Source organism: Morus notabilis, unplaced genomic scaffold (assembly GCF_000414095.1).
Source record: "Morus notabilis unplaced genomic scaffold, ASM41409v2 Scaffold78, whole genome shotgun sequence".
Classification (NCBI taxonomy): domain Eukaryota; kingdom Viridiplantae; phylum Streptophyta; class Magnoliopsida; order Rosales; family Moraceae; genus Morus; species Morus notabilis.
The window spans coordinates 2,781,427-2,803,050 of record NW_010367622.1 but is presented as its reverse complement, the minus strand read 5'-3'; the positions used below and the strand labels follow the sequence as shown (position 1 = coordinate 2,803,050).

General features: G+C 40.3%; 1 protein-coding gene across 1 annotated transcript in view; it reads left to right on the top strand.

Annotated features, from left to right (window-relative positions):
• The first annotated feature begins 21,025 nt into the window (after positions 1–21,025).
• The window catches only part of LOC21412429, a 3,024-nt gene continuing 2,425 nt past the window's right edge, over positions 21,026–21,624 (top strand). Inside the window, exon 1 of the mRNA XM_024175414.1 lies at positions 21,026–21,438. Coding sequence (XP_024031182.1) covers positions 21,232–21,438 — 207 coding nt within the window. The 5' untranslated portion in view covers positions 21,026–21,231. The remainder of the gene's footprint in view (positions 21,439–21,624) is intronic.

Sequence of the window (21,624 nt, the reverse complement as noted above, 5' to 3'; positions counted from 1 at the left end):
CTGAGCCTCATCAAAGTAGTAGAGTCCCTCATATTCTTTAGCACTGCCAATCATCCTCCCTGACGATAGGTTCTGAAAAACACAATGAGAAGGAACAAATTTAGCAGAGCAATTGGAATTCTTTGTCAATTGGCTAATTGATAATACATTGCAAGACAAGTTTGGGATATGGAGGACGGATTCTAGGGTTACAGAATCAGAGATTTTTACTGTCCCTCTTCCTACAAATGTCGAGAGTGAACCATCTGCAATTTTTACTTTGATGTTGCCGGCACAGGGTGAGTATGTGGAAAAATATGATAATTACTGGTCATATGATTAGACGCACCAGAATCGACAATCCATGGATTTCTGTTTTTTGAAGTGGTGCTCAGGGCCTTTAAAAAATTACCTCTGTGGGCTAGTGTACCAGAAGGTACGTTATTGGAGGACTGACCAGTAGATTGGAAGTTTGAGAACATCCTATAAAGCTGTTCCATTTGTTCCTAACTGAATGAAGTTGTGGCTTGAGACTCACTGCTGCCGGCATCCATCTTCCGCTCCTTCTGATCATCAACCGAGGCTTGATATCCTCGATTCTTGTTCATCTGCCGTGGCTTCCAATCGGGTAGTTTTCCATGCAAATCCTAGCAAGTATCCTTGGTGTGGCTAGTTTTATGACAGTGCTCACACCAGGGTTTTTTCCTTTACTGGCTCTAGCCTGGTCCATTCGGCGTCCTCCTAGTTAGCAGCTCAGAAGATTTTGGTCCAGAACCAGTTGGTCCAGAGTGGGCCGGGGTTTTCAGCATTACCTTGTGCTTATTTTCTTTTTGTCTCACCTCTGAGAAGACTTCACGGATGGAGGGCAGCGGTCTCCGACCAAGGATCCTTCCTTTTACCTCATCTAGCTCACGGTTGAGTCCAGCCAGAAACTCAAAAACTCTCTTGTTCTCTAGCTTTTTCTTGAATCGCACGCTATCGCCAGGGCATTCACATTCTTCTTCATAACTCAGATCGAGTTCCTGCCAAAGAGCCTTCATCTCTGTGTAATATTCGGTGACTTCCCTCTCTTCTTGCTTCATCTGCCATAACTGAGTTTTTATTTCGAAGATTTGGGAAGAGTTCTCCACATCTGAGTATGTTTCTCAGACTGCATCCCAGACTTCTTTTGCAGTTGGTAGGAACATATAGGTTTTCCCGATTGAAGGTTTTATAGAGTTGACCAGCCACGCGGTTACCATTGAATTCTCTGATTTCCACTTATGCAGAGAAGCATCAGTGGAGGATGGTTTCTTTGTTTCACCGGTAAGGTACCCCAGTTTGCCTTTTCCATCGATCACCAATTTGATTGATTGAGGCCATTGAGAAAATTCTTCCCGTTGAGTTTCTCAACCGTGAATTGGAAGGTAGAGTTCTCAGATTCGTTCGACGCCATGGTGTTGATGACATCTGTCGTCGTCTCGCCTGTGGTCTCTGAGGACATGGACTTTGCCATCGATTGCCAAGGTTAGACACTCCTCGGCTTTGATACCATGAAAGCTGGAATATTACTTTCTATTTTCTATATTGAATGAATAATTCGGTACATTAGGGTTCCTAATTTATAAGACAACTATGAAAATCAAATCTCCTAGAACTGAGGCCTAGAGATCAGGAAAGTGATATATTTTAAATTAAATCAAATCAGGAAACAATCTATCTTGAATAGGGAACATTTTCCCTAATAATAACTAACATTATCCCTAACCATAAATTCAGGATTTCAACAAATAGCTTCACTCTTTGAAGGTACACATTTAGCTCTTTTAACTATGACATAAAAGATAAGGGCGAACAAGTTCTTCGGGATCTATTTCATCCAATTCATTGAATGTTTTTGTCTTTGTATTCTCTTAACATTTGTTGTCATTCCCACGTGTGTGCCCGGCCGTCTTCTTACTCTTCTTGTTCTTTCGTTGCATTCGCTCGCTTTCATTGTTTTCTTGTCTTAATTGTTGTTCGCGAGAATCTATCATTTCTTGATTTCTCTCTGTTCATGTATACATTGTGTTTTTCCGCACTTTGCCTTTATGATATTATGTTGTACTCATTTTGTAAACGTTTGTCATTGTATAATTTCTTCAAAATAATGTGGATTACGAAATTCTTTTGGAAACCTAGGTTTACACAAATTGTCGAAATGATTAAACCAAAACCATATTTGTGTTTTGAAGCCAAGTTCCTCTTGTATCCTTTACTTCTCCCCCTGGCTCTCTTGTTCTGAAAAGGGCTTTGGGCTGTTGGTTTTGCAAACAAGTTGCTGCAGTTGTTGAAGTGGTTTTGATGGTGGATTTGGATCTCAATTTGTCTGTTTTCTATATTGGTTAGCTGCATTAAGATGTTTGGAATCAGAAGCAACAATATAAATGGAGCCAGAAGTTTGAGGTTTTTTTTAGAAGTTTTAGGTTTTTTTTTTTTTTTTTTTTTTTTTTAAATTTATCATTATCATTATCATTATCATTATCAGTGTATGGAACAAAAATTTGTGTTTAAAATCATGTTATAAACCTTTCTTTGATCTTTTGACAGTGTAGAAGATGCGTTTGTCCGTGGGTGCAAATGGCTTAAAACTTTTCTTCGTCAAAAGTGTTCCGTATAAATGTTGTAATTACAAGTCAATGGTATTATTTAAAAGGCATGAGTTTCATTTTTTTTCCCATGCCCATTATGTCTATAAAGGTACGTGTGACATTGACTTGTTTATTGCTCTGTAGGCTTCCTCATTATCTATCTATAACTGTATAAGAAATCACAGTTTTTTTATTTTCCCTTGTTTTTCTCTTCTTCTTCCTCGTTGCTTTTTTTTTCCAGGTTTTTTTTTTTTTTTTTTTTTTTTTTTTGGTTGCATTCCTTTCTTGTTTTCTCCCGTTTGTTTTTTGTTTTTTTTTGTCCTTACGATTGACTTTCCCTTCTTCCTGTTGATTAGGTTCTTTTGGCATTCATATGGTTTTCTGTGGTCCACTTCTCTGCTCATACTTGGAGTTAGGCGTTTTTTTCCCTCAGGTTTGCTGCTCCTCTATTTTCTCTTCTTAGGCTTTTATTTTATTTCCGTTTTGGGGATTTTGTTTTATTTGTTATGGGTTTGGGTTCTATTGTAACGGTTGGGGATTTCGGATTCGGGTTTAAATTTGGTGCTCTGCTGGGTTTTGGGCTGATTAATTGTTGGGGATTTGGGTTGTGCTTAGACTAGGATTTCGTGCTCTGCTGGGTTTTGGGTTGTGCTCTCACTCACCATTGAACAAGTCGCTTACTTAATTTTTTTTCCTTAATTTGCTACGTGTTAATGTTTTCTCAAACTTTAACTGAGTTAGTTACATAAAGAGCTTCTATTGATATATTGCTCGAGTGATGTTGCCAATAATTTGGTCCCCTTTTTTAAGAATATGAATTGAGAAATTCTTGTTCTAACTTGTTTTGAGAATTGTATTTATCTACATATGCTTACTTTCTTCCTTAATTTTCCTTTCACTTTAGTTATTAATTAGTTTAAAAGAACAAGATGTGAGTTCTCGAAGCTCAAGACCATTGGAGTTAGGATGGCCTAAAAGTGTACCTACTTGACCTTCCAAATTCTCCGGCAGCCGTTTAAGGGCCGTCGGTCTCCGGGCTCCCGAGGACCGGATAGCGAGAGGTCTGGGGAACCCCGAGGTGCTACCCCAAAACCCAGGAGGAAACCCACCGGGAGACTCAGGGTCAGTATAGGCAGGCGGGCAGGCAAGGGGCGGACCTAACGTCCAAAGGGCAAAGGTGTCGAGGGTAGCTGGCTCAGCCATCTCGACCGAAGAAGCGCACACCATTATGGAACGAATGGCCAACCTAGAGCAAAAACTCATGGGCGACGTCGTCGGCCTAAAAAAGAACATAGTGCGAGTGGCCGAGGTAGTAAACGTCGACATAACGCCTAGCCACACGCACGACCACCCATTTACTGCGGAAATAATGGCACCACCTCTCCTCGATAAATACAGGTCGCCGTCGATCCCACCATATGACGGTCGAGGGGATCCCGACGATCACTTGGAGATGTACGCAGGGCACATGCTCTTACATGGGTATGCTGAGAAGATTATGTGCCGAGCCTTCCGGAACCATTTAACGGACTCTGCCCGAAGAATGGTTTCGGACGCTGAAGCCTAACTCTATCTCAAGCTGGGATGAGTTGAAGGAAGCATTTTCTCTCCAATTTATAGGGGTTAAAAAATGTCTTCTCAAAACAGAATCTGACGACGATATACCAGAAGCCAAACGAATCGTTGAGGGAGTGACTTGCAAGATATGGGAAAGCTGTCGCTGCCACGATGGACATAACCGACCGGGACGCCTTGATGGGGGCATTATCTAGCATGAAAAAGATAACCCCCTTCAAGGGAGAGCTGAACCGAAAACCCCCGTCCAGCTATAAGGAATTCCTTACACGAGCGCAAGACTACATAAACGCCGATGAAGCGGATGCGAATGACCTGAGCACTGGTCCAATAAGAACAAGTGGACCGAACAAGGGTTGACGCCAGCAAAGCAGGATGGAAAGAAGCGACGAGGTAGAGGAAGCGGGGACAAGCAGCCCGCCTCGACGTCGAACACTCCGGAAACTAAGAAGCCGAGGCAAGAGGAAAATCGTAACCCTTGACCGTTTCAAAGGTATGATTCCTACCATGAATTAACAGTATGAGCCGAGGAAGTGTTCAATCAGGTCGGCCGCGGGAATCTATTGCGCCGCCCAGAGCCAATGAAGTCAGATCCTAGCCGAAGGAACCATAAGTACTGCAGGTTCCATGGCGACGTTGGCCACCACACCAACAATTGCGCCGATCTTAAAGATGAGATCGAGAGAGTGATCCGCGGGGGGAGGCTGCAGGAGTTCAAAGCCGAGCGGAGACCTAGAAACGATGGCCACGGCAGCCAGAATGACGGTTGATGCCGAGACGAGAACTAGCGCCCAGAGGACCGAGAATCCGTCGGCGTCATACGAACTGTCCTCGGCGGCCCCTATATAGGAGGAGACTCAAGGAGATTTCAGAAGGACTATGCCCACGAGGCTAGAGGGGTTTACCAGGAAAGGTTCTGGAGTGTCTCTGCCGTAAAAACACCAAAATTCAGCAGCGCCGACGTAGCGTTTAATGAGGACGACGCCAGAGGAATTCACTTCCCTCACAACGACGCATTGGTGGTAGAAGCCATGATCGAGAACCATACTGTGTGCCGGATCCTAGTGGACAACGGGAGCTCAGTAGACCTCTTATACTCCGACTGCCTAGAAAAGATGGGAATTCCAAAGGAGTAGCTGGAAAAGACCTCCAGATCGTTGTATAGCTTTACGGGGGACTCTGTCATCCCCTAGGGGACTATCCGGCTGCCCATAACCGCAGAGGAGAAGCCTCGACAGGCCACCACAATGGCTAATTTTGTGGTAATAAAGGGGGCTCCCAGTACAATGCCATGATTGGAAGACCAACCCTCTAGGCACTGAGGGCAATCACTTCCATTTACCACCAAAAAGTCAAGTTTCCTACCCCAAATGGCGTGGGCGAAATGAAGAGCAACCAATACGAGGCAAGGGTTGCATACTCCGATGCCCTGCGCGAATATGACCAGCCAGGAAGGCAGGAGGTCAGGATGGTTTATCAAAGTACCACTGAAGACATAGATCCCAGGATCCAGGAGGAAGTCACATAGTTTCAACCCGTCGAGGAGTTGGTAGAGGTCCAAGTCGACGAGGGCGAACCAACCAAGATACTAAAAGTAGGCTCAGCCCTAACTCCATCACTTAGGGTTGACGTCGAGGGCTTCCTCAAGAAAAACCTAGATGTCTTCGCCTGGAGTCATGCTGACATGGAAGGGATCGACTCAGAGGTCATATATGATATTCTCTAAACATTGACCCCTCGTATCCCCCAAGCGCCAGAAGTGTCGACTGATGAACCCGGAGAGGTACGAGGCACTAAAAGAGGAGGTCAACAAATTGATCAACAATGGGTTCATCAGGGAGGCACATTACCCGCGATGGGTTTCAAATCCCGTGTTGGTGGTCAAGCCAAACGGAAGTTGGAGAATATGCGTCGATTTCAGCGACCTCAACAAAGCCTGCCCAAAGGATAGTTTTTCACTCTCTCGGATAAACCAGATAGTCGACGCCACAACAGGACATGAGATGCTGAGTTTTATGGATGCCTACTCCGGGTATAACTAGATCCCCATGCACCCAGCCGACGAGGAGCACACATCCTTCATAACTAACAGGGGCCTCTACTGCTATAAGGTAATGCCTTTTGGCCTAAAGAATATAGACGCCACCTACCAAAGGCTTGTAAATAAGATGTTAGCTCAACAGCTCAGAAAATCAATGGAGGTTTACGTCGACGATATGCTGGTAAAAAGTGCCAGGGCCACCCAACACGTCGACCATTTGGGTGAAATGTTTGGTATACTGAGAAAATACCACATGAAACTGAACCTTTGAAAATGCGCCTTTGGAGTTGGATCAGAGAAATTCCTTAGTTTCATGGTCAGCAGTCGGGGAATAGAAGCTAACCCTGAAAAGATAAAAGCCCTGCAGGATATGCGGTCCCCAACTAAACCAAAGGAGGTGCAGAAGTTGACAGGGTGCGTCGCCGCTCTAAACAGATTCATATCAAAGGCGACAGAGAAGTGTGTCCCCTTCTTCGATGCCTTAAAAGGAAGTAAGCGCTTTGAATGGACACCACAATGTAAAGAGGCCTTCCAGAAGTTGAAGGAGCACTTGGACAAGCTTCCAATCCTATCAAAACCCATCCTCGACGAAGAGCTTAGCCTATACCTCTCCGTGTCTCAACACGCCGTAAGCTCCGTACTAATAAGAGACGAAGAAATGGTCCAGCTGCCAATCTACTATGTGAGCAAAAGACTCCTCGACGCTGAGTCAAGATATACCGAAATGGAACGCTGGGCCCTCGCCTTGATGGTAGTCTCGAGGAAGCTTCGACATTATTTTCAATCTCACACAATACGGGTTCTCACAAATCACCCATTAAGACAGGCGCTGTAAAAACCCAAAACTTCTGGTCAACTTCTCAAATGGTCGGTGGAGTTAAGCCAGTTCGACATTAAGTATGTACCAAGAGCAGCGATCAAGGGCCAAGTGTTGGCTGACTTTCTGGTTGAATTCTCCCATAGACCGGCTCCCACCACACCAGAAGAAGTCGAGAGGACAGAATGAAAGCTCTACGTGGATGGAGCGTCGAGCGATAATGAGTCAAGAACCGATGTCATGTTGATTAGCCCAGAAGGTCACAAGATTACCTCGGCGGTTCGATTTAAATTTAAGGCGTCGAACAACGAGACAGAATACGAGACGCTAATTGCAGGGCTGCGATTGGCCAGTCACCTGAAAATTGAAAGGCTCAACATCTTCAGCGACTCCCAATTGATCGTCGGGCAAGTAAAAGAAGAATACCAAGCGCGCGGCGAGAAAATGGGTGCGTACTTAAGGAAGGTAAAGGAGGAACTCGTCAAGTTCAAAAACTACGAGATACTTCAGATACCACGAACCGAAAACACCAATGCCGATGCTCTGACAAAGCTAGCATCTTCAAAAGACTCTGACGCACTGGGGGTCGTTCCTATTGAAGAACTAGAGCGTCCGACCATTGAGGAAGTAATTGAGGCATTAATCATCCACACATGCGAAAGTTGGATGACGCCGCTCATCTAGTACTTGATGGATGCAAAACTACCAAACAACAAATACGAGGCCATATGGATCAGGTATAGAGCCGTCAGATACTTATTGTACGACGGTTTGCTTTACCGATGAGGCTATTCGACACCTTTACAGCGGTGCCTGGACAATGATGAAGCCCAGAAGGTCCTACAGGAAATCCATGAAGGAGTCTGCGGTAATCAGTAATACTGGGAGGCAGTCTTTAGCTCTAAAGATTTTGAGGTAAGGGTACTACTGGCTCACGCTTAAGAAGGACACATACCAATACGCTCGGCGTTGCGATAAGTGCCAAAGATATGCCACAATTCCTATAGCACCCCCAGAAAACCTAACCTCCGTTCTCAGTCTGTGGCCCTTCGCCAAATGGGGGGTCGACTTAATCGGGCCATTACACCTTGCACCTGGAGGCTTTAAGTTTGCCATCGTCGCAGTAGACTATTATACAAAATGGGCAGAGGTAAAGGCTCTGACTACAACCACGGAAGCAGCTTGCACCAATTTCATGTGGAGTAACATTGTGTGCAAGTTCGGGGTCCCCCACTCGATAGTGTCTGACAATGACAAACAATTTGATAATGCCTCCACACGAAGATTTTGCGACAGCTTAGGCATTCGAAAGGAGTTCTCAGCGCCGATACATCCACAATCTAATGGGCTAGTCGAAGCAGTCAATAAAATATTAAAGTATACCCTGAAGAAGAAGCTCGATGATCTAAAGGGAAAATGGGCCGAGGAACTCCTCAAGGTCTTGTGGGCATACAGAACGGCGAGCCGAAGTACCACGGGTGAAACGCCTTCTCCATGACGTATGACGTCGAGGCGGTACTACCCATAGAAATTGAGACGCTGACTTTAAGAACTGTAGTCTACAACGATGACGGTAATGCAGAAGGCATGAATGGAGAACTCGACCTATTAGAAGAAAAAAAGGCTCGACTCCTAGTTACACCTTGCTGCCTACCAGCAGAAGGCAGCATGATATTACAATAAAAAAGTCAAACAACGAAGGTTCGTCCCAGGAGACCTAGTATTAAAAAGGGTAACACGGAGTACAAAACCCAAAAATACTGGTCCTCTGGGCCCAACTTGGGAAGGACCCTACCGAATAAGAGAAGTATTGCGTCCTGGCACCTACGTTTTGGAAAGCCTCTCTGGCAAGAAGATTCATCATCCATGGAATACAGAACAGCTAAAGCTGTACTACCAATAATGTATGTAGTTTTTTAAACGCATCTTAGTTACATTTTTGGCAATTTAAATAAATTATGAGTTTATAGAAATATTGTCCAAAAGTAAGAAGAATTTACCCCTCGAATAAACTTGTCTGTTTAAAAAACTAAGGTATATTAAACAGACAAGGGGGGTAGGGATCTACGGATCACCGAAGAAAAACTTAGAAAATTTTATGAAATTTTCTAAGGCGATGACCCCAAGGGGCAAAAGCTAACGCCGACTCTTCCAAGGAGGAGAGGCGAGGAAAAACTTAGAAAATTTTACGAAATTTTCTAAGACGACGACCCAAGGGGCAAAAGCTAACGCCGACTCTTCCAATGAGGATAGGCGAGGAAAAACTTAGAAAATTTTACGAAATTTTCTAAGGCGACAGTCCCAAGGTTCAAAAGCTAATGCCGACTCTTCCAAGGAGGAGAGGTGAGGAAAAACTTAGAAAATTTTACGAAATTTTCTAAGGCGACGACCCCAAGGGGAAAAAGCTAACGCCGACTCTTCCAAGGAGGAGAGGTGAGAAAAAACTTAGAAAATTTTACGAAATTTTCTAAGGCGACGACCCCAAGGGGCAAAAGCTAACGCCAACTCTTCCAAGAAGGAGAGGCGAGGAAAAACTTAGGAAATTTTTATGAAATTTTCTAAGGCGATGGCCCCAAGGGGCAAAAAGCTGAAGGTGACTCTTCCAAGGAGGAGCAAGGGAAGCAATGAAGGCAATTATGTAAAAATCCCAAATATTACATATAAGAAAATAAATATGTTCCACATTACACAAAAATATATAAAAAAAGGAAAGCATTAGGCCTCGCCGCCAGCCACTGAGTTCTCGTCGTCACCAGGCGGGGAAGGATTGTCATCATCAGCAGGAGGAGGAGGAGCAACATAAAGGAAGCTCAAATCCCACTCAGGATGCTATTGTTTTATCAGATCGACGATTTGCTGACCAGCGGAGTGAAAACCCTTAGTGCAAATGTCGATGACCTCCGGAGAAGCCTTGAACTCCTCAATGATCTCCACACGCTTGGCGTCGAACATTGTTGCGGCCTCAGCTTCGACTTCCTTCTTCCCTTCAGCTTTTCCTTCAGCGAAGCACCTCTTCATTGCCTTAGTAGCCTCGGCTGACTTCTTCTCAGAAATTTTTGCCTGCTTTGTAAGATCCGCAATTGCAGCAGTTAAGGTGGTCAACTCCTTCTGAAGTTCTAACATCTTGGCCAATTCACCTTCCAAACTCCTCAGCTGGGCCACGGCCACATCCCTCTCCTCGACCACAGCCGAGCACTTATTCTTGGTATCGTCAAGAAGAGAGTTAAGCTTGGCTTCGACGCTGTCCATCTCCTTATCACGTTTTTCAACCTTGACTAAATCAATAAGGTTGAGAATGGCAAGGACTAGGCCCTGAAAAATTGAAGGTCAGAAAATAAGGGTACAAGGGACGAAATGAACAAGAAAAAAGAAAGGCAGCTCGATCGAGGCTTACATGGATCTGGAAGGTAATCTGCTTGCGCTGACGGTCAACCAGAGAAGATTGGGCGGCGGCAATCCAGTGCGGCTCGAGAAAAGACTCATATAGAGCCTGGAAGACGATGGAGAAACGAGGGGGAAGTTTCAGCATAACCCCAATCTCGGCATCAGAAATATCCGAGACTTGGAAGTTGGAGTCTATGATTTTTGCCCCGGGATAAGCATGCGTTCTATCGGCGCCGGAGGAGCATTAGCAACATCAGGAATTGGGACCGTCGGCGTCCAAGTTTCGGTCACCGGTGCCTTCTCTCTGCGCCTCCTTTTCAGCGCAGGAACCTCCTCCTCCGACGCTGAAGGGACCCTCATGGCTTACTTTTTTCTTGGCACCTGGGAAGAAGAGCTGGCTTTATCTTTTCCCTTGGATGGAGGCTGTTGGCTTGGCGGGGGCTGCTGGCTTGGCTGAGGCGGCTGATTACCAGGAAGCTGAATCCCCAAAGACGCCATTTCTGTGCAAACAACGAGACAAAGATATAGTCGACCTTTGGATAGACCATGCCAGAATAAGAAAGGCGGTGAGCCAGGGGTTTACCTTCGTCGCTTAGGTGAAAAAACTCACGAACGACGTTAAGATTGGTGGGGTCAGGAAGATTAAGAATCAACCTAGTATGTCAAAGGTTGGCCTCGGTCAAGAGGGTGTCAATGTGTCGATCACTCGACGAATACGAAAAGGCCTGCTTAACCCTCGCCAACCTATTTCCAGTAAGCTTCGGCTGATCGTGGCTAACTGCAGATAAAAGAACTGTCTGCGTTAAAAAAAAGAGAGAAAGAAACAGGGGGAGAGGAGAAGTTCAAACTCTCACCCATATTCCCAAACGACGCTTACACCTTCCTTTGGCGGGGCAAACGGTCGTCGGGATGGAAGTTAAAAGGCCCTCGTATCATAAAAAACATGGGTTTCCACCAATGCGACGACGAGGGTATACCCAGTATCAACTTGCCAAACCTGGGCTAGGGTATCCCGTGCCCACTTAAAAAGTACCACCCTTCGCACTTTGCGACGTGGCACATAACCTGTACATAAACCTAAACTCGTCCAGCGGCAGATCTGTATCAAACCGTTGGCTCCACAAAATCCAGGCACCGGCGAAGCAATACCAAAAATTCGGTGCCAGCTGAGCAGGGGAGATGCCATAGAAATGGCAATAGTCCTTTAAAAAGGGGGGGCCGGGTGGGGCCCCCCCCGCCGTGACAGCCCTAGTATAAACGGGGAGGTATCCGGTCGGAGGCATGCTAGTCCTAAAATGCATATCCGGAAAGAGGTATTCAAACCATTTCCTATCAATGCAGCCTTCTTTGACAGCCCGGATGATATCTTTGTTTCGGACTCTCGACGCCACAATATCGGCCGTAAAGAACGGCCTGTCCGGATCTCCACTTGTAGCAGCCAGCGGGGCGTCCACCAGTGAAGCGGCGACCCCACATATGCTGCCACCTATGAAAGGCCTCCTATCGATGTCTTCGTCAATCATTCGGCAGACGCTGTCATAATTATCGCTATAGTCGTCGCTTGGGCCGGCCACATGTTCCTCAACTTCCCGCAATAGTGAATCACAGTCCGATGAGGAAGATGACCATGAAATCTCCGGCACAGAAGGGGAGTCTGGTCGTACAACAGACGGTTCCTCTCGACGGGTGTTTTTTGGGACCATTGTTCTGATAATAATAAAAAAAGAGACAAGGAGCTACATCAAAATCCTAAGTCGAGAGGAAGGAAAAAACGGCGACCACTTTAAGCGACGACCATTCTAGACAACGGCTGCTGAAATACCTCAACATAATGTCGACCATTCATATAAAAATGGTAACGACGAATGCTCGTGACAACCAAGGTTCATCAGAACTCAGAAGCCAGAGACTCGCATTCAACTAGAACTCAGAAAAAAAACTATCCTACGTGGGTCGAATAAAGCATAGTAAGTGACTGTCCTCTACATTTTGCATATCAACGCATATGATTCACTGGGAAAGCCAGTAAAATCATCCAGCAACGCAAATAAGCAATGATTAAAGCTTACCGATGAGTTGGGGCCTGGACGAAGTTTGGAAACCAAGTAGCTTCGCGATGCACCAAAGGAAGCAGGAAGCAGGGAGCGCAAGTCGGAGATTCGCGAGGAGAAATTCAGGCAGAGTAATGGCAGTTCTAAAGATTTTGGGAAAGAATGGCTTCGGTTTGAAGAATATTTAAAGGAAAACAGGCCCTCGACCCCTGACCGTCAGATGAGGCTCATGGAAATCCAACGACAGGGGCAGTTTTCCCAGATCGAATGACAGCAAAACGAAGGCAAGAAGATGAAAGGATGCGATCCAAGGGCTCATATTCATCTTTTTGAAATGAAGCCTTATGTCAGCACGGGGAAGCAACCGACGCGACGGTTGCGCTCCTCGAGAAAATCCAAAGCATCCAGACCATCATTACAGATTAAGGCTCAGGATCAATTTCCTACACCCGAAGCACGAAGGTACGACCGAACCTAAGCTCGAGGCTGTCTGAAAGAAACCCTCGACCTGGGGGGTAGCTGTTGTGTGGGAAAATGTGGATGACGCGTGGGCAAACAACAGTGTGACACGTGGCCTTGCTTTCCCTCAAAAGGCAACAACCCTCGACAGGGGGGATTCCCTTTCCTTCTACTGCAAGGGAAGCCCAACCTTCGGCGCCGACTCCTCATGACGACGACAGTTCGTACCGTCGACCTTACGGCAGGAATCCTTCGGGAAGAAATCAACTGCCAAGAAAGAAAACTAGGCTGAGCAAATAGAGACGGCGAGAGGAATGCCCGAAGAGGGGAAAGCCTGACATCGCAAGTTGCGTGCGGAAATGGGAGATGTCTGCAGTACAGGCATTAAATGCAAACCCTTAAACCGCCTTATGGGGGACATAAAAGGGTTACAAGTGCGCACAAAGCTGTAATGTGAGACTAATTGGCTGAGTGAACAGTACGCAAAAGTAATTAGTGGGTTACGGTCTGGGCCTAGAAAGGCAAACCACTTGAGTGCTTTTCTGCCTACACAGAAAATCCACCCGACGAAGGAAGCTCGGCTATAAAAGGAGAGAAGCCTCCTACAGGAAAGAGGTTGATCTTTCCTGAGAGAAAAGAACGAGAGAGTAATTGTGAGTGTAAACTGCAACAATCTCGAAAGGAATAGAAAACTACAGTGGATGTAGCTCTTCATTTTATAAGAGTGAACCACTATAAATCTTGTGTTTTTTCTACTTCAAGTATTTTTTCTCATATAGCTCACTACACAAAAAATACCACAAACACTTCACTGCATATATTAAGTATACAGTCAATATTAAGCCGGTAATCTAACGGGATACTTAGTGGTGACCTGACCTATTTCTGTTGACGAGTTTTTACCGTCAACACATATGTTTCTTAAATTAATTTTATTTTCTTGAAAAAGGGAAAAAAAAAGTGGCCTCACATACTGTGGATTCATTTAGAACTATCTCCAATTGATTTCAAACCAAGAAAGCAGTACTTTATAATAGTAAAGGATAGATTGATAACTTGTTGGCTCCTTCCATTGGCATCTATTCAAACTTGGTTGCTGATGAACATTTTAAAGATTTTAGCTGTGGGCAAAGTTGGTTATGTACTGATTTTCATCTGGCTAGGGTATTATAAGGCTGGAGGAAAGAGGAATTCCAGCATATTAAATGGAATTCTAAGTTTCTATCTTCTCATGACCTCATTTTGAAGAGTGTGGACTATAAATAAATAAAATTACACGAAAAAATGACCAAAAGGGAAATATTTGAAGAAAAAAGGTTTTATTAGGCTAGTGATAAAAAAAATATGCATAAAGATAACTATTGATATAAAATGAATTATACAGTTTGAAAAAAAAAATTATCTTAGCTATTGACAAAAATACAAAAGGAACAAAAATTTATATAGGAACACATGTGAAAGGAATTATTTTTATAAGAGTAAAGCTTGAAAAGAAAATTTTTTTAAAAAGCATACAGTAAAAAATTAGGATGTAAAGAAATATTGACAAAATAAAAAAATAAAACATTAAAAAATATAAAAAGAAATAAAAAAGTAGGAAAAGCAAAAAGTCAAAATAAAAGCTAGAAAGGGGAAAAAGAAGAAAGAAGAAAAGCTGCCAAGTGGCAGTCCTGGGAAGTGAACAGTAATGGAACTTTCTTATTTTTATGTATTTTAGATTAGATTAGATTAATGTTCTGTTCATTTTACTGATTTGAGTTTAAAATTTAAATTTTATTACAGTAAAAAGCTCTCAGAAACAGTTACATTTAATTTTTTTATTACAGTACAAAGTTTTTACATAAAGTCACATTTCAACTCAAATTAAAAACTTGAATTAGCGAGCTAAACGGGTCCTATATGATTAAAAAAAGAGGTGATTAATTGAAACGTGATCCTAGATGCAGTTTGGATGAAAACATTCTACATGCATTTTATACATGTTTCTACATGCATTTTATACATGTTAAGATAATATACGATTAGGTAATAATAATTTAAAGGATTGCATCAAAAATGTTTAAAAGGGAAAATTTGGAGAAAAAAACCAAAATGTTTAAAAGGGAAAATTTGGAGAAAAAAATGTTATACTGGGTAATCATAAAAAAATACGCATAAGGATAACTAACCATATAAGAAGAATTACGCAAAAAGCAAACACATTTGAAGAAAATTTTAGCCATTGAAAAAAAATAAAAAAGGAATAAAAAATTATATAAGAACACATATGAAAGAAATTATTATCATAAAAATAAAGTTAGAAAAGAAAATATTTTTAAAAATGTTTAACACCCAAATTTTGTATTGATAAAGTGACCGATTGTAACATTGAATGGGTGGTCGATCTCACGAGGAGGTGATAAATAACGAACAAAATAAATTAGTAGAAAATAGTTATTTGAAGAGATAAGCAAAAATAAGAATAAATATTTTTAGAATTTTTGTGATTGTAAAAAAATACGGAGATGAAAGAAAAGATAGTGAAGAAAAGTGTGTTTTGTGAAACAATTCAAATATTAACTCTATAACTCAGTTTCATATTTCACAACCCAAACATGCAGTCAGATTATATGAATTTTAAGCCCCAATAATATAAAAGGTATTTGATCAAATTAGTCTCTTCACAATAAAAGCAAGCAAAATTATTTTCATACATTATCTGAAAATGACAAAATATCCTAAAGCAGAATGCGGTAAGTGATATATAAAAAGTAATCACATGCATCAAATATAATAATTATAACCTCTGTCACTATATAAATAACTATGATAATAAGCAGAAAAAAAAAGGAAATGAATCAAACTTATAAACATAGTAAAAGTAGTGAATTAGAAATAAGAATTGAATCATGATAGCACATAAATCTTACTCAAGACTTGACCTTTCGTCGGTTGTGTTACTCATAAAAAGATGTGTCACTAATCTCTCACCTAAAGAAAAACAAAGGAAATAAGAATTGAAATTAAGTGAACTTAATATGAATGTCTGAATTATCTTATAATTATTAAATGATAAATACAAGAAGCAAAGCCTTCTATTTATAGTGTTTAGGCGTGTAAAAGCCTTCTATTTATAGTGTTTAGGCGTGTAAGTGATTTAAGGAAACAAACTAATAAAAACGGAAAATTAAAAAAAGAATCGAAACAAAATAAAATTGCAAATCAATTTGGAGAAGTCAAATATTTGACAGAGAGATATTTGGCTGATTGATTCTGCTTGGGGAGCAAACGGGAACGTAGGAGTGTTGAAAAAATTGCCAAACCGCTTAATGCAAATCAAATTAAACTAAATCAGTAAATTTTTAAGGATTATAGAAGGTTTGGTCATTTTTTAGTCTAATTTTTTTGAGGCATCCTGGGTAATGATTTGGACACATCAAACCGCCTAATAATTTACCAAATAATACACATATTTATTTCTTAAATATTTATTTCTTTATTTTAACTTTTATTGGTCATAATAGAGATTCTACAATTATAAAATACACTCTACCACATTTTATTAGTTTGTATTAAAAATTTGAATGGTGAACTTTTTAAACATTTACAATTCTTTAAATTATATTGTAAATTTGAACCTTATTTTTATTTTTATGGATAAATGGTTTTAATAATTTTTGAAAATTATTTAAAACTTTTTTAGTGTTAAATTCAAACTGTCTAAATTAAACCGTCTAAACTGCTTATTAATAATTTGGTTTGATTTAGGCCTCGTTCTTTTCGCTGATTCGAGTTTAGAATTTAAGTTTTGCTACAGTAAAAAGCTCTCAGAAACAGTCATATTTAACTTTTTTGCTACAGTAAAAAGCTCTCATACAACATCATATCTCAACTCGAATTAAAAACTCGAATTAGTGAACCGAACGGCCTTTAATTTTTGTCAAAAAAATATCAAACCGGTAAATGAAAAAAATTATTTTTTGTTGAGTTGGTGATTTTCAAGAAAAAAACTGCCCGAAACAATCATGAACCTGCCATGTGAAATTCTGCATGCAACCTGCCATGTGGCATCTACTGATTAGACTTCACAACTGGTGTGACACATCTGGTGATTAACGCCCAAAAGTGATGTTCACAAGCGGTCAATTGTAGCACAGAAAGGCGGTCGTATGCACAGAGAGATAACAAAATAACAAGAATGACTAACAGAATAAGAGCGTTAGAGAAAAGTGAATTAAAGAAAAATGAGAGTTTTTGAGAGTTTTGTTGCAAATAAAATAAAATGGAGAAAATCTGTATGAAGAAAATTCAGTAGTAAAAACGGTAAGGTGTCGAGAATCCCTAATGTTTCGTTCACCAATTCAAGTTTTGATTCACAAAATAAAGGAATCGAATAAATTAAATCTCTATGTTGACTCTGAAATATTATTATTACAAGTTATCCAAAATCGACAATATATCAATTTGACAATATTAGAGTAAAAGACAATTTATAAAATAATTTAAATAACAAAACAATGCGTGACATAATTACATAAGAAAAGCGTGACTGAACTTATATAAAAATTGGCACACAATATTTTGAAAAGTAATAGAAAAATAGATGAGATTTAATTCATTAAGATATTAAACTTTACAACACAAGGAATCAAAACTCTGAATTGGATTGCTCAATAGAAGTTCATCTCTAACCTCACCAAGAGAACTCTAGCCTATCTTGCAAAACATTCTCACAAGTTCTAGAGAGAAAACATGAGACTGACAGCAAGACGACAGAAAACTGAATATTCAAAGCTTCTTCAAACCTTAGGCCAACTCCTATATTTATAGTATTCAGAGGATGCCTGTCAAATAAGGAAATAAATTGTAAAACTAGAAAATTACAAAAGAAAAGAAAAGAAAATAAAATTACACATAAATTAAGAGAAATCATATATTTAATTTGGGGAAGAAATCCGGCCATTTGGTCTGATTTTTGAAGGAGAAATTCGGATCCAGCCCCTCTAGACACGTGTCGCAATGAGATTGGAGGAAGTGGACTCAATTTCCACGTGTCGCCACGGAGAAGAGGAAAAGTGCTGGCGGAGCAGGAGAGCTGGGGTCCACTGAGACAGCTGTCACACGTGGAAAGGAAGGCCGGCTGATGGCTGCAGATGCGGGACCCATACTACGGAGGAGTTGGACGCGCGCTGAAGCTGCGTGGAAGGAACGTGCGCGCTGAAGATGGACCTGCTGGTGACGCGCGTGAGGAAGAGTGAGGAAACGCTGGAAGTGTTGAGGCCCACGCGGACTGATGTTGGATCGGCTAAGCTGCTCGGCTCTCTCTCTCTCTCTCTCTGATTGGCTTGTGCGGCTCGGCTGAGGCTTGGCTCCGGGTGGTTGAAAACATGGCTTTCATGGCTTATTTCTGTGTAGCTTTTTATACTACTTTTTATCTGTAAATAATTAAGCAAAAACTAGACAAATTTTAATTAAAATATTATGAATAAAAATAATGAAATTGCTTAATTAAAGCTTAAATATTTTAATATTATATAAATCAAAAGTAGTATTTATGGTGCATTTTTATGCACTAATCATCTGGCATATAGAGAGAGGCGTGGTTGCTAGTGTTGGAAACGTGGGGGACAAGTAGGGACACGTGGTGCAAGAAGGGCATCGATTGAGCATGTTGCTGCGAGTGCCCACGCTGTTGGATAGGGGTGTTCGTTGACGGTTTCGGTGATTTTTTTTATTTTTTAAAAAACCATCGACCAAATTAAAAAATAATCTTTTTTATGAGACGTTTGATTCATGGATTAGAATCATGTGATTGGAATTATTTTTGATTTACGTGTATTTTTTGTGAGAGAAAACACTGTAACGAACCATGAACCATGATTCAAATCATGGTTTGAATCCTCCAACCAAACATCCCCAGTGATTCGATATTTTTAACAAAAATTAAATTAGATCAAATTACTGATAAGCTGTTTAAGTGGTTTAGTTTGGGAAGTTTGAGCTTAGCTCTAATCATTTTTTTTAATAATTCACAAAATTTATAGACCGTTAATCTATTAAAAATAAAGATAAGATTAAAGTTTAAAGTATATTTCAAATTAGCAAATATCTAAAAGTTTACCATTTAGGGCATATTTGTTTGATCGTATTAGAGTGTCGTATTGTATATTACTACAATAATATAATATTTTGTGTGATCACTATTGTATTGTATAAGTTAATATGCATGGTAAATTAATACGGTTTATGTTCTATTATTGAGGCCCGTTTAGCAATGGTTTTAGAGGATTTTTTAGCGTTTTTAAAAAAGCTACAATAGGTTAGGATGTTTGGTAAATCTTACTTTTGTCCAGCAACTTTTAAAAATTAATGTCAAATAACAGAATTTGAGAAGTAGGTCATCTATTGTTTTTTCATAGCAGCTTTTGCTGTCATTGTTTAAATTTATAAAAATAACCTTAACGATAAAACTTAATTTTCAATCTACCTATTTTACTTTTTTCATACCAAATTAAAAAACATTTTAAAATAGTTATTTAAAACTTGAAAATTTTTAACAAGTATACTATACTAAACTTTATTTAAATACTTTTAGTAATTATTAAAATGTTTAAAATAACAACAATAAATAAGAAATTTGTTAGTAGATGAATAATTTTTTGCTGTCAATAAAAACAATTTTTTTAAGAAATATTTTAATTAATAAAATTAAAATTAATTTTTTTTTTATATTTTGAATATTGACCATAAGAATATAAATAAAGCTAACTATAAATGTATATTAAATTTTGTCTACTTCGGTCATTATATATCTCTAGATGTATATTAATTCAAAATTTTTATAAAATTACATTTTGACCCTAAAACTTTTGAAAGATTATATTTTGATCCCAAAACTTTAAAAAATTATATTTTGACCTTAAATTTTTTTAAAAAATTACATTATTTGACCCTAAAATTTTAAAAATTTTACATTTAGACCCCTTGTACAATACGTCATAGTGCCACACTGTATTATATTATGACAATACAACACAATACAATACAAGTTACCAAACATTCAGTGAAAGTTTTAATACAAACTAACCAAAATGTGATGGGTGTATTTTATAAGTGTAGAATTTTTATTACCACCAATAAAAATTACAATAAATAAATAATATATCAGAAATAAAAAATGTGTATTTTTGAGTGGATTATTGGGCAATTTGAGAAGTCGAAATCACAAATCAAATAGTCTAAAAAAATTAGATTAAAAAACAGACCAAGCTAGTCAATAATTAAAAAATAATTAATAATTTAATTTGGTTAAATTTAGATTGGGCAGTTTGGGTGATTGACATGTTTTTTGAACGCCCTTCTAGATTAAGGAGTGACGCCGGGAAGCTGCATGCGTATAGAAGACGCACACACTGATTGGCCATCACAGTTGCATGTGTGTGAGATGTTCTAAAACACTAGACTGAGGCTAGTTTGTCCTAGGTCCATCGTGGGTGCATATAGAGGCGCGGGAAATGCGCTGAATCTAACGGGTCTTCTTGATGAGTTGGCGCTTGGGGATTGTTCTCACGATCTCATTCCATTCACACATTAGCCAAATTAATTTCACAAACAATTTTGGTATTATTTAGTTCGCTGATTCGAGTTGAAATGTAATTTTATGTAAGAATTTTTTACTGTAGTAAAAAAGTTAAATGTGACTGTTTCTAAAAACTTTTTACTATAGTAAAACTCAAATCGGCAAAATAAACAGTGCCTAAAATTCAACTACACAATCCAAAACATAAACAATCACATTACCCAATTCATAACCAATTTAAATTACCCAAATCAATATCATACCAAACAATCTAAACAATATTCACCATAACCCAAATCATATCTCTCTTAGGTACCGTTTGGAAGCTGTATTCTGAATCCTGACTCTGGGTCACGTGGGAGAATCTGCATTTGGAGGCCCAAAATCACGGAACTGATCCAGAATCAAATTGTACTGTTCGGATCATTTTTGGGTCTGATTTCAAAATCAGGTAGGGGCCTGATTCAGCCCGTTCCAACTCATGTGCACAGTCTCTCCTCGAGTAATGACCCCCACCCACTTTTGACCCATCCACTCCTACTAAGCATTTACTCTTGGCCAGAGAATCTCTCCAGCTTTCTCTGTGTTGCTTCTCGCGTGAGTTTGCAGAGCACAACTTTTCTAATTTTTGTCCTCTCTTTTCTTTCGGTTTCCAATTTTTCGCATGTGGACTCCTCTTTGCATAAGCAGCACAACCCACGGCAGCCTCCTCTCTGCATAAGCAGCCCAACCCACGGCGGACTCCTCTTCTGAAGTTGATGAGAAATGCTTCAAGTGCTCAAGTGATTGTGAACAATCGAAGGAAGTTCCACATTCGGTACCAATTTCGCCGATACTATCAAAGTAAGGCCATTTATCGCCTTCACCAGAGAGGAAACAGACGGGGAAACAAAAGTCCTTCATCTGTGTTTGGAGCTCTGCCGGCAGTGTCCTTCATCTCCTCCTCAGACTCGAACTCAGTCAGGGTATGTCATCCTCACTTTATTTTCAAAATTGTGTGTAAAGATCAATACCTAGAATGAGAAATCTTTGAACGGCAGCATTTGTGGTTTTTCTCTTTCACATTTTTGTCGGAGGGAACTGATTGGGTTAGGGATTTGGGAAGTAAATGGGTTTAGGGCTTTTTGTGATATAGAGGGAACTGATTGGGT